Source organism: Schistocerca piceifrons, chromosome 3, assembly GCF_021461385.2.
Source record: "Schistocerca piceifrons isolate TAMUIC-IGC-003096 chromosome 3, iqSchPice1.1, whole genome shotgun sequence".
Lineage (NCBI taxonomy): Eukaryota > Metazoa > Arthropoda > Insecta > Orthoptera > Acrididae > Schistocerca > Schistocerca piceifrons.
In genome coordinates this window covers 193775392-193793824 of record NC_060140.1, presented here as the reverse complement: position 1 = coordinate 193793824, position 18433 = coordinate 193775392, and the positions used below count along the sequence as shown (strand labels likewise).

Here is an 18433-nt window from a genome sequence, read left to right as displayed (position 1 = left end):
AAATGGAAAGAGTGGCTTGTGCTCTTGAATTTTTGGACTGATATCATAAGGAAGGTGATCAATTTTTACAGAATGTTGTCACAAGAGATGAGGCAGGGGTTCTCACATGACCCCAGAGTCTTAATATCAGTCAATGGAATCGTGTCACATGACATCATCAGAGTCAAAGTCAAGGCCAAACAGACAATCTCAACAAACAATGTTATGGCAACTGTGTTCTGGGATAGGTATGGAGTCTTGTTGGTTGAGTTTATGCAGTGAGGGATAACAATAAATGCAGTCAGTTACTGTTCTAACATGACTAAACTTTGATGTGTAATACAGAATAAGTGACACTGTTTCCTGACGTTTTGAATTTTGTTGCTGCATGACAATGCCAGACCCCATTCTGCCATTTACACCCAAAATCTGACCAGATTTTTGGATGGGAACAGATTGTCCACACACTAATCAGTATAGACTTGGTGCCAAACAATTTTCTCTTGTTTTGGCCCTTAAAGGAGTTTCTCAGTGACAAGCACTTCACAACAGATGATGAGATGGAAGAAGCACCTAAAGACTTCCTCACAGGTGGCAGACATCTGTGACTTAGGGATATAATAGCTTGAAGAATGTTATGACAAATGTTTAAACCAATATGAAAACTATGCAGAAAAATAAACATGTAAGGAATTAAATACAAAAAAGATATTTGAAAAAATCTGTGATGATTTATGTTCTACAAGAAATTGGATCTTACTTTCCAAATTATCCTCACACATACCAGTTTTGCTGCAACTTTTGCACAGCCTTTACTGTGAACATGGCTACCAACAAGCAGTCCACAAGAATGAACTACTACTGCCCGACTTTCGCAAATAACAGAGTTGGCCGAAAATTGGTGGAATACACTGCTGAGCACAACATGCTGGATCTTCCTTCCAATGCCAGCTCCTCTGTACTACACTGAGGTGACAAAAATCACCGGATGGCTATACGCACATATACAGATGGCAGTAGTATCGCATAAACAAGGTATAAAAGGGCAGTGCATTAGCAGAGCTATCATTTGTACTCATGGAACACATATGAAAGGGTTTCTGGCAGGATTATGGCTGCACAACAGGAATTAATAGATTCCAAAAGCAGAATGTTTGTTGGAGCTAGACACATGGGACATTCCATTTCAGATATCATTGGAGACTCAATATTCTGAGATCCACAGTGTCAAGAGTGTGCTAAGAATACCAAATTTCAGGCATTAACTATCACCGTGGACAACACACAAGCCAACAGCCTCCACTTAGTAACTGAAAGCAGCAACGTTTGCATAGAGTTGTCAGTGCAAACAGACAAGTAATACTGCAAGAAATAGCTGCAGAAATCAATGTGGGACAAATGATTAACATATAAGTTAGGACATCACTGCACAATTTGGCATTAATGGGCTATGGCTGCAGACATCCAACATGAGTACCTCTACTAACAGCAAAACATTGCCTGCAGCACCTCACTTGGATTTGTGACCATGTCGGTTGGACCTTAGACAACTGGAAAACCTTGTCCTGGACAGATGAGCCCAAGTTTCAGATGGTAACAGCTGATGGTAGGGTTTGAGTATGGTGCAGACCCCATGAAACCATGGACCCAAGTTGTCAATAAGGCACTGTGCAAGCTGGTGGTGGCTTCATAATGGTGTGACCTGTGCTGGGTGCTATGGTCCAATTTAACTGATCATTGGCTGGAAATGGTTATGTTTGGCTACTTGGAGACCATTTGCAGTCATTCACACACTTCATGTTCAACAACGATGGAATCATGAATCTTTATCTTATTTATATATCAAAAAAACATTAGGCTGGTATGAAATACAAATCCTTGGCAAAAAAGTACATCTGTTCATATAGTCCGGATATGTCATTAGTAAAAGTGAGAACATCTTTAAAATGGCTAAATAAATTGCAGGCTTTCATTTCTGCACCCTATAGCACAGCTGTTATGCACTGAAGTGCCAAAGAAACTGGTATAGGCATCCATATTCAAATGCAGAGATATGTAAACAGGCAGAATAGGGTGCTGTGGTCGGAAATGCCTATGTAAGACAACAAGTACATAGTGTAGTTCTTAGATCATTTATTGCTGCTTCAATGGCAAGTTATAAGAATTTAAATGAGTTTGACTGTGGTGTCTAAGTCAGCGCACGAGTAATGGTACACAGCATCTTCAAGGTAGCGATGAAGTGGGGATTTTCCCATACAACCATTTCACAAGTGTACCGTGAATATCAGGAATCCAGTAAAACATCAAATCTCCGATATTGCTGCGTCAGGAAAAAGATCCTGCAAGAACATGACCAATGATGACTGAAGAGAATCATTCAATGAGACAGAAGTGCAACCCTTCCGCAAATTGCTGCAGATTTCAATACTGGGTCATCAACAAGATTCAGCATGCAAACCATTCAATGAAACATCATCAATATGGGCTTTTGGAGCCAAAGGCTCACTCATGTACCCTTGATGATTGCATGGTACAAAGCTTTACGCCTTGCCTGGGCTTGTCAACATCGACATTAGACTTTTGATGACTGGAAACATGTTGCCTGATCCTATGAGTCCTGTTTCAAATTGTATCGAGTGGATGGACAGGTAGGGATATGGAGACAACCTCATGAATCCATGGACCCAGCATGTCAGCAGGCAACTGTTCAAGCTGGTGGAGGCTCAGTAATGGTGTGGGGTGTGTGCAGTTGGAATAATATAGGACCTCTGATATGTCTAGATAGACTCCAACAGGTGAAACATATGTAAGCATCCTGTCTGATCACCTGCATCCATTCATGTCCACTGTGCATTTCGATGGACTTTGGCAATTTTAGCAGAGCAATGCGACACTCCACACGTCCATAATTGCTACAGAGTGGCTCCAAGAACACTCTCCTGAGTTTAAACACTTCTGCTGGCCACCGAACTCCCCGGACATGAACATTATTGACCATAGCTCAGATGCCTTGCAATGTGATGTTCAGAAGAGATCTCCACCCCCTCGTACTCTTACGGATTTATGGACAGCCCTGCAGGATTCATGGTGTCAATTCCCTCCAGCACTACTTCAGACATTAGTTGAATCATTGCCACATCATACTGTGGCACTTCTGCATGCTCATGGGGGCCCTACACAATATTAGGCCAGTGTGCCAGTTTCTTCAGCTCTTCAGTGTATGAAACTGCTAACTAATAAACAGGTATGCACACACTATTGTGTCTGAACAACAACTGAATGAACATAGATGAAATGATCATAAAAATGACTGGACAGAAAGTACATAATGTTATGAAAATAATAATAATAATAATAATAATAACCCGTGGAGGCCCGGGAAAAGAATAGGCCTCCGGTATGTTCTGCCAGTCGTAAAAGGCGACAAAAAGAACAAACCACTAATAGGGCTAACCCCCCTTTTAGTGTGATTAGTTGGTTCAGGACAGAACTAAAGAAGCCTCGGACAAGCGCCATCATGGTCGGGGACGACGCTTGAACCCTATGCCCGCCCACAATGGTAACAACACTGCTAGCCAACTGGAAAATGATTCAAATCCAAATAGAGGTGTTTTGCAGGATATGCTTCCTGCAACCACCCTAGAAGGAAAACAAAGACAGAGGATGAGATGGTCAGATGAAGTAAATCGACACCTGATGTTCTGTTATTACCAAGCAACAAACCTAGGAACCAACACAACTGGATACAGATCACAAGTATACACGACATTTATTACCAGATATTGACACTTGTTCAATTACCCGAAAGTTCCTAAATGCAATGTAACATATACCATACAGTTAAAAGGAATTCACGCTTGATCAAGGTCCGCGTCACCTTCCATTTTTAACCAGACTTAACGTCTGAGACAAGAAAGAAATAATAATAATAATGGGGTAGGAGCGAGATTTGAACATGGATCTCCCACTAAACAATCCAACACTGTGATCACACAGCCATGATGTGGTGATTTTTACAAATCACTCAATGTTACCATCTTGAGCTTAGTCCATTCACTGTTTCTAATTTGCTTCTTTTTACGCAGTTCAGTACACCTTCTTCCTGGTTTAATGTGTGATCTATGTTCAGTTTTTGAGGGGCAATCCACTGGGCCATTTTACCACTAAATCTGAGGGGTTGAGATGGGGAGTTTCCCTTGTTAGTTATTTCTGTATAGCTAAGTCCATTTCAATAAAGAACCCACAAACAGTATACACAAGCATGCTGCTATTGTCAAAAAAACTGACATGTTTGAAGGCTTAATGAGTTATTAATTATTCTTCATTCACAATGTTACCTGTGTAGTGCCTGCCAACATCTATTGTTGCATTTAAATCCAAGCCCACATTCAACATTCAATTATCCACAGAAAGAGCTTCAATAAAGACATAGCCACTCACTTTAGCTGCTGGAGTCCATGCGGGATCACTGTCCATATCCTCAGAGTCAGAGTCTTCTTCAAATTCTTCGAGGTTGTACTTCTTTGTGTTACTTATTTCTTTTGCCTTCCGGGGTGTCATTTCCCTCCTGGGCAAATAAACAGTTTGGTCTGGAATACAAAAAAAGCACATTTTAGTAGAGCCAGGGCACTAAGTAATATACCTCACTATTTATAACACTGAGCAAATTTCTACTGAATATTAATGCAACAGCATACCCTTGGGTTTTCTGGTGCATTAATTTGTGTAATACAGATAATAATTTAGAAAGCATTGAAACACATTAAATGTTTAGCATAAAGTGTGAAGTTTATAAAAAGAAATTCCTTGACTACTAATTTGCCTGGCTGTTTAACAAGTAGATGCGTTGTGATAAATGTCGAGTAACTAATAGCATTCACATTGTCAGTGATAGAAGTTCCATCTTACCAGAGCCATATTTTGTTCCCTGAAATTTTCACCGACTTCAGAGAATGTCACTTAATTCATAGTGATTTCTAAAATAGTTTTGAAATCATGGTTGTTCTATTTTTCTGGAGGGCATGCAGCTTTACTGTATGATTAAATGATGGGTAAAATATTCCGGAGGTATAATAGTCCCCGATTCGGATCTCCGGGCGGGGACTACGCAGGAGGACGTTGTTATCAGGAGAAAGAAAACTGGCGTTCTACAGATCAGAGCGTGGAATGTCTGATCCCTTAATCAGGCAGGTAGGTTAGAAAATTTAAAACGGAAAATGGATAGGTTAAAGTTGGATATAGTGGGAATTAGTGAAGTTTGGTGGCAGGAGGAACCAGACTTTTGGTCGGGTGAATACAGGGTTATAAATACAAAATCAAATAGGGGTAACTCAGGAGTAGCTTTAATAATGAATAGGAAAATAGGAGTGCGGGTAAGCTACTACAAACAGCATAGTGAACACATTATTGAGGCCAAGATACACACAAAGCCCACGCCTACTACAGTAGTACAAGTTTATATGCCAACTAGCTCTGCAGATGATGAAGAAATTGATGAAATGTATGATGAGATAAAAGAAATTATTCAGGTACTGAAGGGAGACGAAAATTTAATAGTCATGTGTGACTGGAATTCGACAGTAGGAAAAGGAAGAGAAGGAAACGTAGTAGGTGAATATGGACTGGGGCTAAGAAATTATAGAGGAAGCCGCCTGGTAGAATTTTGCACAGAGCATAACTTGATCATGACACTTGGTTCAAGAATCATGAAAGAAGGTTGTATACATGGAAGAACCCTGGAGATACTAGAAGGTTTCAGATAGATTATATAATGATAAGACAGAGATTTAGGAACCAGATTTTAAATTGTAAGACATTTCCAGGGGCAGAAGTGGACTCTGACCACAATCTGTTGGTTATGAACTGTAGATTAAAACTGAAGAAACTGCAAAAAGGTGGGAGTTTAAGGAGATGGGACCTGGATAAACTGAAAGAACCAGAGGTTGTACAGAGTTTCAGGGAGAGCATAAGGGAACAATTGACAGGAATGGGGGGAAGAAATGCAGTAGAAGAAGAATGGGTAGCTTTGAGGAATGAAATAGTGAAGGCAGCAGAGGATCAAGTAGGTAAAAAGACAAGGGCTAGTAGAAATCCTTGGGTAACAGAAGAGATACTGAAATTAATTGATGAAAGGAGAAAATATAAAAATGCAGTAAATGAAGCAGGCAAAAAGGAATACAAACGTCTCAAAAATGAGATCGACAGGAAGTGCAAAATGGTTAAGCAGGGATGGCTAGAGGACAAATGTAAGGATGCAGAGCCTTATCTCATGAGGGGTAAGATATACACTGCCTACAGGAAAATTAAAGAGACCTTTGGAGAAAAGAGAACCACTTGCACGAATATCAAGAGCTCAGATGGGAATCCAGTTCTAAGCAAAGAAGGGAAAGCAGAAAGGTGGAAAGAGTATATAGAGGGTCTATACAGGGGCGATGTTCTTGAGGACAATATTATGGAAATGGAAGAGGATGTAGATGAAGATGAAATGGGAGATATGATACTGCGTGAAGAGTTCGACAGAACACTGAAAGACCTGAGTCGAAACAAGGCCTTGGGAGTAGACAACATTCCATTAGCACTACTGAAAGCCTTGGGAGAGCCACTCCTGACAAAACTCTACCATCTGGAGAGCAAGATGTATGAGACAGGTGAAATTCCCTCAGACTTCAAGAAGAATATAATAATTCCAATCCCAAAGAAAGCAGGTGCTGACAAATGTGAAAATTACCGAACTATCAGTTTAATAAGGCACAGCTGCAAAACACTAATGCGAATTCTTTACAGACGAATGGAAAAACTGGTAGTAGCCGACCTCGGGGAAGATCAGTTTGGATTCCGTAGAAATGTTGGAACACGTGAGGCAATACTGACCCTACAACTTATCTTAGAAGAAAGATTAAGGAAACGCAAACCTATGTTCCTAGCATTTGTAGACTTAAGAGAAAGATTTTGACAATGTTGACTGGAATACTCTCTTTCAAATTCTGAAGGTGGCAGGGGTACAATACAGGGAGCGAAAGGCTATTTACAATTTGTACAGAAACCAGATGGCAGTTATAAGAGTCGAGGGACATGAAAGGGAAACAGTGGTTGGAAAGGGAGTGATACAGGTTTGTAGCCTATCCTCGATTCTATTCAGTCTGTATATTGAGCAAGTAGTAAAGGAAACAAAATAAAAATTTGGAGTAGGTATTAAAATCCACGGAGAAGAAATAAAAACTTTGAGGTTCGCCGATGACATTGTAATTCTGTCAGAGACAGCAAAGGACTTGGAAGAGCAGTTGAACGGAATGGACAGTGTCTTGAAAGGAGGATATAAGATGACCATCAACAAAAGCAAAACAAGGATAATGGACTGTAGTTGAATTAAGTCGGGTGATGCTGAGGGAATTAGATTAGGAAATGAGACACTTGAAGTAGTAAAGGAGTTTCGCTATTTGGGGAACAAAATAACTGATGATGGTCAAAGTAGAGAGGGTATAAAATGTAGACTGGCAATGGCAAGGAAAGAGTTTCTGAAGAAGAGAAATTTGTTAACATCGAGTATTGATTTAAGTGTCAGGAAGTCGTTTCTGAAAGTATTTGTATGGAGTGTAGCCATGTATGGAAGTGAAACATGGACGATAAATAGTTTAGACAAGAAGAGAATAGAAGCTTTCGAAATGTGGTGCTACAGAAGAATGCTGAAGATTAGATGGGTAGATCACATAACTAATGAGGAAGTATTGAATAGGATTGGGGAGAAGAGGAGTTTGTGGCACAACTTGACTAGAAGAAGGGATTGGTTGGTAGGACATGTTCTGAGGCATCGAGAGATCACCAATTTAGTACTGGAGGGCAGGGTGGAGGGTAAAAATCGTAGAGGGAGACCAAGAGATGAATACACTAAGCAGATCCAGAAGGATGTGGGCTGCAGTAGGTACTGGGAGATGAAGAAGCTTGCACAGGATAGAGTAGCTTGGAGAGCTGCATCAAACCAGTCTCAGGACTGAAGGCCACAACAACAACAACAACAACAACAACAGTTGTTCTAATACACAATCTTGCCCTAAAACATACACATTAATGGTAGAAAAGTTGAGAATTAATTCTTTTACTCTAATTAGTGTGTGATGCTTTGATTGTACATGACACACAATTAACACAGAAGTCATTGAAATGTATTAAATTTACTGGGATTTATTCACCAACACAAATAGCAATACAATAATTACAATTATGACCATTTGACATACTACTGATTTAGTATGTACAGTCTACATACAATAATGCGCTACCAAGTAAGCAGTGACCAATATCACACAATGTAGGAAAAGGCAGATTGCTGCTTACTGTAAACAATACACATTAAGTTACAGACAGGCACAATTAAAAGACACTTACACAAAACTTTCGGCCAAAGCCTTCATCAGCATAAGAGAAACACACACCAGTCATACACACAAGCAAGCACACCTCATGCACACATTACTGCCAACTCCGGCAGCTCAGGGCGGAATGCAACCATCATGTAGGATGCAAGCAGCAACTGGAGGGGTCAGGGAAGGCAAAGGGATAGCAGTGTACAGGTGGGGGGAGAGGAGAATGCTGTCTGGTGGAGTGTGCAAGGACTATAATGCCAACAGACACAGCATTGGGCGATTCTGGGGCAGGGAGGTGGGTAAAAATGAGTCAAAAAGGAGAGGAGCGGGAAAGATGGGCGGAGGCGTTGGCAGAAGGAAGTAAACAAAGAGGGTGGAAGACAAAAATGGGGAGGATATGATAGGACAGAGGAGGTGCAAACTTTTGGGTGAAGGGTGTGGGGACAGTATGTTACTGTAGGTTGAGGCTGGGAAAATTACAGTAGCGGAGAATGTGTTGGAAGGAGTAACTCGCATTTGCACAGTTCAGAAAAACTGGTGGTGGAGGGGACAATCCAAATAACCCAGTTTGTGAAGCAGCCACTGAAATTAAGCATGTTACATTTAGCTGCATGTTGCACCACAGGGTGGTTTAGTTTTCTCTTGGCCACAGTTTGGCAGTGGATGTTCATCCCACTGAACACTTGGTTGGTAGTTATACCAATGTTAAAAGCCGTGCAATGACTGTAGCAGAGCTGGTAAATGACATGGGGGCTTTCACAAGTGGCTGGCCCCTCAAGATGAAGGATAAACCTGTGACAGGACTGGCATAGGAAGCGCTGGGTTGGTGTATTGGGCAGGTCTCGCACCTGGGTCTTCCACAGGTATATAATCGTTGTGGCAGAAGGTTGGCATTGGCAGTAGCACAGGGATGGACTAGGATGTTGTGGAGGTTGGGTGGGTGACAGAACATCAGTTTAGGAGGTGTGGGAATGATCCCTGGCAGGATGTCCTTCATTTCAGGGCATGATAATCCACAAACCCAACAATCCTGGATTCCCATTGTGGCTAGTTATTGTGACCCCCACTGAAAGAATTTCGGGCCTCAAGGACCAACACTTCCAACTAACTGCCCATAATCTATCCTCCCACATCAAAACATCAACCACTTCCTTTGCCAGTTCTCCACCATACCTTTACCTTTACCTCCTGGGTCACTACTCATCACTGTTGATGCCTCCTCCCTATACATCCCCATCCTACATGACCAAGGTCTTACTGCTATTGAACACTACCTTTTGTAATGTCCTTCAGTCTCCAAACCCACTACCTCATTCCTCATACACCTTTCTAACTTTATCCTAACCTGCAACCACTTTTTCTTTGAAGGGAAGATACTCAAACAAATCTGCATCACAGCCACGGGCACCCACATGGCACCCTCTGCCAAACTGTTTATGAACCATGTAGATGAGCACCTCCTAGCCTCCCAAAATGACAAACCCCTGCTCCTGTTCAGGTTCATCAATGATATTTTCATCATCTGGACCCAGGGCCAAGATACCTATCTTTGTTCCTTAATATCCTCAACACCTTCTCTTCCACCTGCTTCACCTGGACCTCCTCAACCCAGTGTGCCACCTTCCTAGACAGTTGACCAATTCCTTTCATATGGCTCCATTTGCACCTCTGTCCACTTTAAACCCACCAATCACCAACAGAACCTGCATTTTGACAGCTGTCATACCTTCCACACCAAAACATCCCTCACATACAGCTTGGCCATCTGGGGACAACATATCTGCATAAGTGCCTCCTTTGTCATGCAGTACCACCCTGTATTGGACCAACTGAACCACATCCTTTGCCAGAGCTTTGATTATCTATCATCATGCACTGAAATGAGTGACATCCGACCCAAGATACTTCTCACGCCACATAAAGTGGTGTTCTATTGCCCACCCAAACTCCACAACATCTAGTCCATCCCTATGCCATTCGCAGTCCCAGCCCCATGCCACAAGGATCATATCCCTGTGGAAGACCCACGTGCAAGCCCTGCACAATCCACCCACCCAGTACTTCCTATTCCAGTCCTGTCACCAACTGTGAAAGCTGCCATGCAAGCAAAGTAGACCACCCTATGGAACAACATGCAACTGAATGTAACATACTTAATCTCAATGGCTGCTTCACTTCCCAAGCCATCTGGATTGTCCCCTCCACCACCAGCTTTTCTGAACTGCATGGGTGGGAGTTACTCCTTACAACACATTCTCTGCAAGCACAATTTTCAAGCCTCAAACTACAGTAATATACTGTCCCCACACCCTCCACCCAAAAGTTTCCAAACCCTCTGTCCTATCATCTCCTCCCCATTCTCATCTCCCACCCTCTTTATTTACTGCCCTCTGCCAACACACTTACTCATCTTTCCCCACTCCTCTCCTTTTTTCCCAACCTTTCTGCCCCACAATCTCCTGACAATGGGCCTGTTGGCATTCTAGTCCCTGCACAGGATACATCTGTCTACCCCCCCCCCCCCCAACCCATGCACTACTATCCCTTCCCCTTCTCTGACCCCTCCAGACTGCTGCTTGCACCCCGACCTGCCAGAGTTTGCAGTCATGTGTGCATGAGTTGTTCTTGCTTGTGTGTATGAATGGTGTGTGTTTCTCTTTTGCTGAAGCATGGTTTTGCTGAAAGCTTTATGTAAGTGTCTTATAATTATGCTTGTCTGCAAACTTAAGTGCCTTCTTCACAGTGAGTAGCAATCTATCATTTCCTACATTGTTGTTGTTCAATATCACACAGTCAGACCAAGTATATTAGTTTAGATTCTATACAATGCATAGCAGTCAAATAAGACAGAGGAGACTAGACAACTGAAATCAAAAACAGCCTTCTCAAACAGTCCTCAAATTAGGCTAGTTACTACTTACTTATTGTATGCTTTTAAGCACAATATTAAATATAAGGCACAGTCCATATCAATTCAAGCAGGCTAGGAAAAAATCTTACCTTCATAGTCTCGGATGTTATTCAATTTAGCATATGTTAAAATGAAGGCCTAAGTAAGGAACGCGTATTTTTTATTTTCTCCAAAAACATTTCTGCTCAGAGATACAGCCCTCCAAGAATGCCACTGTGCAAACCATTTTGAAGATGTGAATTTTGGAAAAAAATTTAGAATGCTGTATCTCTGGAACAGTTCTATACATTTTATTGGTTTTTTTTTTTTTTATTTGAAAGATAACTGCTTTCTGAATACAAAGAAATCCTCCATCTGTCAAAGTTCTTTTACTATAGTGTTCTGAACTTTCTTAGAATTTATGGATTTTTTTCAAAAATGCCAATCTATAAAATTTTGATTTTTTTCTGTTGATTAGTACCATATAGTTCTACATTACCTGAAAAGGAGAGATTCCAATTTTAAGTTGAACAGGTTTTATAAACAACTGAAATTTTTGCCATACATAAAACCTGTTTTATTACCACATTATCACATAACAGGCTCATAAAAATCAAAACCTAGCCTCATTTAACATAATTTTAGTTTTGAAAGATGAGCAAGGTACTCATTTCTCAAGCATTTTAAATGGTTCTAAAATGGACGGGAAAGGTCCAAAGACTTGAAGGTTTCAATTTATACGTCTTCTGTGCACTCTGTTTTGTACTGAAATTAGCCAGACAATGAACTAAAAATGTGTTCCACTGCTACAGTATCTTCCCTTGATATAGAGTGATGTCTCCCTGTTGAACCAATAGGAACTGGAGCACTTTCAATCTTCAAAACATTGTGTCTGCAGCTCATGGTCCAGCAGCTAGCATTGCTGCCTCTGGATCATGGGGTCCCAGGTTTTAATCCAGCCGGGTTAGGGATTTTCTCTGCCCGGGGACTGGGTGTTTGTGTTGTCCTCATCGTCATTTCATCATCATCATCATCATCATCATTTGTGACAGTGGCTAGATTGGACTGTATAAAAATTGGACTGTGTAAAAATTGGGACTTCGTACGGGTGCTGATGACCACGCAGTTGAGTACCCCACAAACCAAATATCATCATCAAAATATTGTGAACAGGAAGTGAGCACTGATGGTGTTTTTGCTGTCCTTCAGCTAGGAACCTATATCCGGCAGCTGGTCCGTGTGGTAGCATAAAGTTCACTATAGTTTCGTTTAACTCATAACTGGTGTCTATAATCTCTGCAATCCACCAGTCACAGTCATACACACACACACACACCACAAACATCCCCCTTCTCAAGTTGTGAATCTGAATATTATTCTGCTGCTTCTCTGGTGTTGGCCGAATGAATGAAATTTCTTCTTTCTTGCTCTTTAGAGTGCATGCAATAAGAGTTCGCCCATCACTTTGAATCCAAAAATGTGCCTTCTGAATTCCTTTCACATAAGTAGTTTGTTTGGAACATTCTTCTTTTTTCTGCTCACAGAATTCTTCGATTTCCTCTTTGGACAAAAAAATGAGAACTGCGGATGTAAGATTGCACGACTCTCATAAAATCCTCAGCATTCTGAATCAGAGCTGCATTTGGTCTGGAGAGTTGGCACAAGTGACTTACTCAATTCAAACAGCTGGTAACAATTTTTAAAATGACTAGGAGGACCATCATAAATAAAGATGATCTTCTCTGTCCCTGTTTGCAATTGAAGAATTTTGCACATTGCTAGTAAAGCATGTGCTGAGTAATGTTCTGTGTCATCACTTATAACTGCAACACTTGTGGTCTTGTTTTGAAAGTTGTCACTTCTGTAAAAATTGAAACCTGGTCATTACTTCAATGGTACCCTTGTACTTCTTGTGGGAGAATTACAGACCAGTTCTCGGCAAACTCAGAGTGAAGCACTAAACATAGTTCTTCAGCCTGTACACACCCTTTCACTACTGCAATGTGTTGTTGTCGCAGTTTCTTCAGATGCAGGTGTGCTACTGCTTTCACTGACCATTTATCAAGTTCATCAATGAAACTGTCAAAGGCCACAGTTTTCTTAATTAGTTTATTTCCCTACCATGTTGTAATTTCTGCACTGACCATTTACCTAGTTCGTCAATGAAACTGTCAAAGGCAACAGTTTACTTAATTAGTTTATTTTCCTATCATGTTGCATATGTAATTTCTGGAGAGTTACCTGCTATGTCTTCCAGGCCAAGTGTCTGTAAAGACAGTCCTACCTTTCCAGGGCAGTCAACACATTCTTGAAACAAACAAGTCTCTTGCTTTATATCGCAGACTACTAATGACTCCAACATGCCCAAACAAGGTGTCATATGTTGTGTGCTCCAGTAAGTTCTTCAACGTTACCACACAAAGTTCAAAATTCATGCAGCAACACACATAAACAGGCATCTCTAGGTGGGTGTGGAATTACGCACTTAGGTCATAGTACATAAAATTTTGATCTTCCAACATGTGAAGTTGTATAGTTGCTCTTATAAACTGCAAAAGTTTCTTTAATACTGCAAGTCATGTACCTCTTCACTTTCACAACTTTTTGACCTTTAACTCTTACATTTATAGTGTCTTTTTTGTTGGCACTCTGACGAGAACAGTCGCATTTATCTTCCAGATAAAATGAGTGCACTATTTGAACTTGAGCTGCTTCTACAGGATGACCATAATAGGGATCTGGTCTTCCAAAGACACCTTTTACAGAACTCACATTTCTCGATTTCTCTATCATGTACTTTGATACTGATGGAACGTGGTTCAAAATTGTTTTCTTTGAAAATATCTCTGGAACAATAGTTAAAACCAGCACCTTTTCACTATAGGATGCACAATATTCAATGGCTGAATTGATATGTGCAAAATATTCCTGGCAAGAAGTGCAAGAGTGCTTTGGTTCATTGTCTTCTGAAGATGGAATTACTACTTTTAAGAGTGTGGCCAGTTTTGCTGTAGTGTATTCATCCATAACTTCAGTAGTTTCTCTGTGCTTTCTTATGACTCGACTTCACTGACCACGATTTCCTAACAGGGCTAAAACCTACCTCTGTAGTGGACTGATTCAGGGTACATAGTTCTTCCTCTTCTGATGCAAAATTTGCATCATCTGCACCATGGAAGGCTTCACCTTGTTCAGATACTGTCATTGTTGTTATTCTGTCAAAACATTTAAAACACAAAAAGTCATCGCTGGAAATATCTTCATTTTGAAACAGTCTTCAAATAAGAACACTTATTCCCAACCTGAACAAAGTATGTTTTTTTTTGTTTGTCTTATATATCACTCTTTTATGGATATGCAAATAGTCAGCACACTTCACTCTCCTGTGGCCCCAGTCAGAAGACATTTGAAACAGTCCTTTTCACAAAGTGTCAACTAGCAAATTCCTCACGAAAACACACAACTTACTGGATGGTCTCAGATTTCTTAGAAGCCTCTTCAATAAACAAATTAGCACTGAACAACTACAATACAGAAAACTACAATGAACAACCACAACAAAGAAACTGACAGGAAACAACAACAAAGTGTAAGAAATATCACAACAATGAAAGTGAAAAGAAATAACTGCAGCAAAGACAATAGAAATAAACATTGTAACAAAGAAATTAGTAAGAAACAACTTCAGTGAGGACATATATTACCCTTGAAAGCTATAAATTATTTTTAAAAATAAAACCTGTCCAACTTAAAAGTGGAAGCTCTCCTTTACAAATAATATAGTACATGGTACTAATCAACACAAAAAAATCTAATTTTTCTGGATTGACATCTTTGAAAAAAAAAAAAAAATTCTGTAAATTACAAAAAAAAAAAAAAAAAAAAAAAAAAAAAAAAAAAAAAAAAAAAATCCAAAAGGCGACAGTAAAAGAACTTTGACAGATATGTCCAAATGGAGGATACCATTGTAATCAAAAAGCAATTATCTTTAAAATAAAAAAACTCTAACAAAACATCTAGAACTGTCACAGAGATATGTCATTTTAAAAAAATTTCCGATATTCACATATTCAAAATGCTGTTCACAGTGTCATCTTTGGAGGCCTGTATCTCTGGGCCGAAATTTTTTTCGAGAAAACAAAAAAATACATGTTTCTTATTTACGCCTGAATTTTAACATATGCTAAATTCAATAACATCTGAGACTGTGAAGATAATCCTCCTGCCTTAAGTGATACAGATTATGCCATAATTGCAAACACCACCACACGCAACTTACAAAGAGACGTCTAAACTTTTAATATAATCAACTGCATTATTCATAGCTATCAGGAAAGCACTGAAAGTACCACAATAGACCCTACTGGGGCATTCTGTAACTATGTGATGAACAGTTCGCCTGGTTGCTCCACAACTGCATTTTGGAGATGGAGGTTTACCCTTTCAATGAAAAAGAGCTCACACTTCTGCCATGATTAGTACGTATTCTGTTAAACATTGTCCATGTTTTGCACAATTGGTCAAAGGCAGAGGTTTCTTACTTATGCAGGGCAAGTTTTGCTAATGTGGAGCACAAGTCCCTGTCCAGTCTCTTTCCCACGAGTCTCTAAAGTTGAAGTGAGATGTGTACAGTTCCATGTTATTTTCATGGATGGTTTTCTTAGCTGAAGCCAATTTCTTTCTAGGATAACTGCATCTCGATGGATAGGGAGTTGCAGGTTTCCTAGTATCCATTTAAACTCATGGAGTAAAGCTGCATTTCATTGAAGTCCAGGGGGCAAAATGTGACTTATATGGACAACCATTTTATGTCGTTTGGTCTTAGTGTACCACTATTGAGCCATACAGGAGCACCATACTCCATAGTTGAGTAGACTAGTCCAAGTGCTGAAGAGTATGGAGTTTCAGCAGGGAACCCCAGGTTGTTCGACACAGTTTATGTAGGATGTTGGTCCTAGTTCAAATCTTCACAGTGGTGTTTTCCAACTGCTTCTTGTAAGATAGTGTCCAGTCCAATGTAACCCCTACATATTTTGGGTGCTAATTATTGAGTAGTCTGTCACAAAAATAGACCTGGAGCTGTCTATTCACCACTCTGTTGTACAAATGGAAAACAAGCTATCTCTGTCTTTGTGGGGTTTGGTTTCAATCCCTATCTCCGAAAAGAATTTCCCATTGTCACCAGATCACATGTTAAGAGGGCTTCCGTTTCTTCAAAATTTCGATGTCCCACTGCCACCCCTGAGTCATCGGCATATCCAAACTTACAAGACCTAGTGACAGGGTATCGGAGATGTACAGATTAAACAGGAGTGGTGAGGACAGGTTCCTGATGCAGTCCATTATTTAGCATCTTTGACAAGCTTATCTTGCTGCCCAGTAAATATGGAATGACCTTTCAGCAACTTTGTTATGTAGTGAACTGTTTTTCTGCATGGGAATATTTGGATGAGTTTATAGAGAAGGTCACGTCTCCAAACAGTGTCATAAGCTCCTGAGAGATATAAATGCAGTTGATGTTTTTAAATTTTGAAAGCCTGCTTCTAACTAGGTTGTAAGTGACATTATCTAGTCTGTGCAGCTTCTTTCTGGGTGAAAACCAGCTTGTTCAATATGAATTTTCTCTAGTATTACATCTAAGATACTTTTGTAGATGACTCTTTCAAGAAGCTTGTATATTGAGTTAAGAAGGGCTACTGGGTGGTAGCTTTTCAGCTCATTACTTGGTTTTTCCAGCTTAATGATAGCAATGACATTAGACTTTTTCAATACATCATTATATTGGTAAAGAATGCTGATAGCTATTTTGTCATATATTTATCACAATTCAGGAGGAATTCAGGATGAATTCCATCAGATCCCGGTGCTTTTCCCACTTCTTTGAATGCCACTGTTATTTCCTCAACACTAAACGACTGGGAAAATACGTTCTGCTTGGGACTAGATGTCTTCTGGGCATAAATTCACGTGTGCCTTGTCCCTTGATTAGACGCAGTCCCAACATGATTCACAATCTTGCCTGGGTGCAAGGCTGTGTTACCCTTTGCATTCTTATGATTTCCACCGCACATCTTTAAAAGTGCCCAGGCTTCTCTGTTAAATCTTTTGAAGTTAAGGTTCACAACTGTTTCTGATGATTTCTCACACTGAGCCATGTCTAGTGTGAATAGCAGGTCATCTGCTCTCTCTCCATCCTCTCCTTGGAGGAAATCCTTCTGTAGTTCTTCACAAAGAGCATTCCATCCTGGTATGTAATCCCTGCAGGATCCTCTAGTTATGGTCTTCTTTACTATTTCAGTCATTGCTCTTATGTACCTTTGGTAGCTTTCGACAGTGGATGGAATACTGCCTAAGAATTTGTCAAAGTGGTTGGAGAACTTCTTCCAATCTGTCTACTGAAAATTCTATCTTGGAAGGGGATACGACCTGATCAAGGGGATGCTTACTCCTATTTCAATTAGAGCTGATCGATGTTAGTTGTGTGGGAAGTCTTGAAGTAGTCTGTGGGTCCTTTGCAGTTCTCATTGTCTTTGCTTATGAAGTGTGAATAAGGAATGTACTCTGCTGATTTAAAAGATCCCTTCTCCTTTGCATCAAATAGCAGAAATAGATTGTTATCATCAGCGCAGCTTGTTAGTGTTTCACTGTAGTTATCGTTGACCCTATGTTTCCATTGTGTGTAGTGACTGAAAAGGTCCCCAACATAGACTGCTGGGTGGGGCTGTAGACGTATGGTTTCTTATGTCCATTCGGTGGTGGGGGAGTTTATACATCGGATGAATCACCTAAAACTTACACTGCAAATATTGCAGAAATCAAAAGTGCTATTGTTGTGCAGTTTTCACAGAATGGACCAGCAGTCAGGAGCTTATACTGTTAGCCAGTAAACAAATTTTAATATTACTTAGAAAGTGTATTTTTTGTGCAAACATACACCTTTCTTTTAACATCAATGTCTGTTGACATTAACAAACTAAACGTAGGGTGAATTAGAATGTCAGTGATGTTTGTTGCAGGATTCTAGCATGAGTCTTTACAAGATGATATATTTTGAAAAATTTCCACACCGACATTTATTTGTGTGATTCAACTTGCATAGTTTTTAGATACAATGTTGTTTGCTTACAGAGTTCTTGTGAGTTCCTTGAGTACATTGTGACTTGCTGGTTAGTGTGTGACAATATGAGGAGTATGTCATGAGTGG

General features: G+C 40.2%; 1 protein-coding gene across 4 annotated transcripts in view; it reads right to left on the bottom strand.

Moving 5' to 3' along the window:
• Positions 1 to 18433, bottom strand: part of LOC124789325 — a 133344-nt gene that overhangs the window by 91603 nt on the left and 23308 nt on the right. For all 4 annotated transcript variants that reach the window (XR_007016113.1, XR_007016114.1, XM_047256641.1 and 1 more), the window contains exon 3: positions 4420 to 4568. Coding sequence is in view for 2 of the 4 variants with exons in the window: in XM_047256641.1 (XP_047112597.1) it covers positions 4420 to 4568 (149 nt within the window). In the remaining 2 variants the exon portion in view is untranslated. The remainder of the gene's footprint in view (positions 1 to 4419; positions 4569 to 18433) is intronic.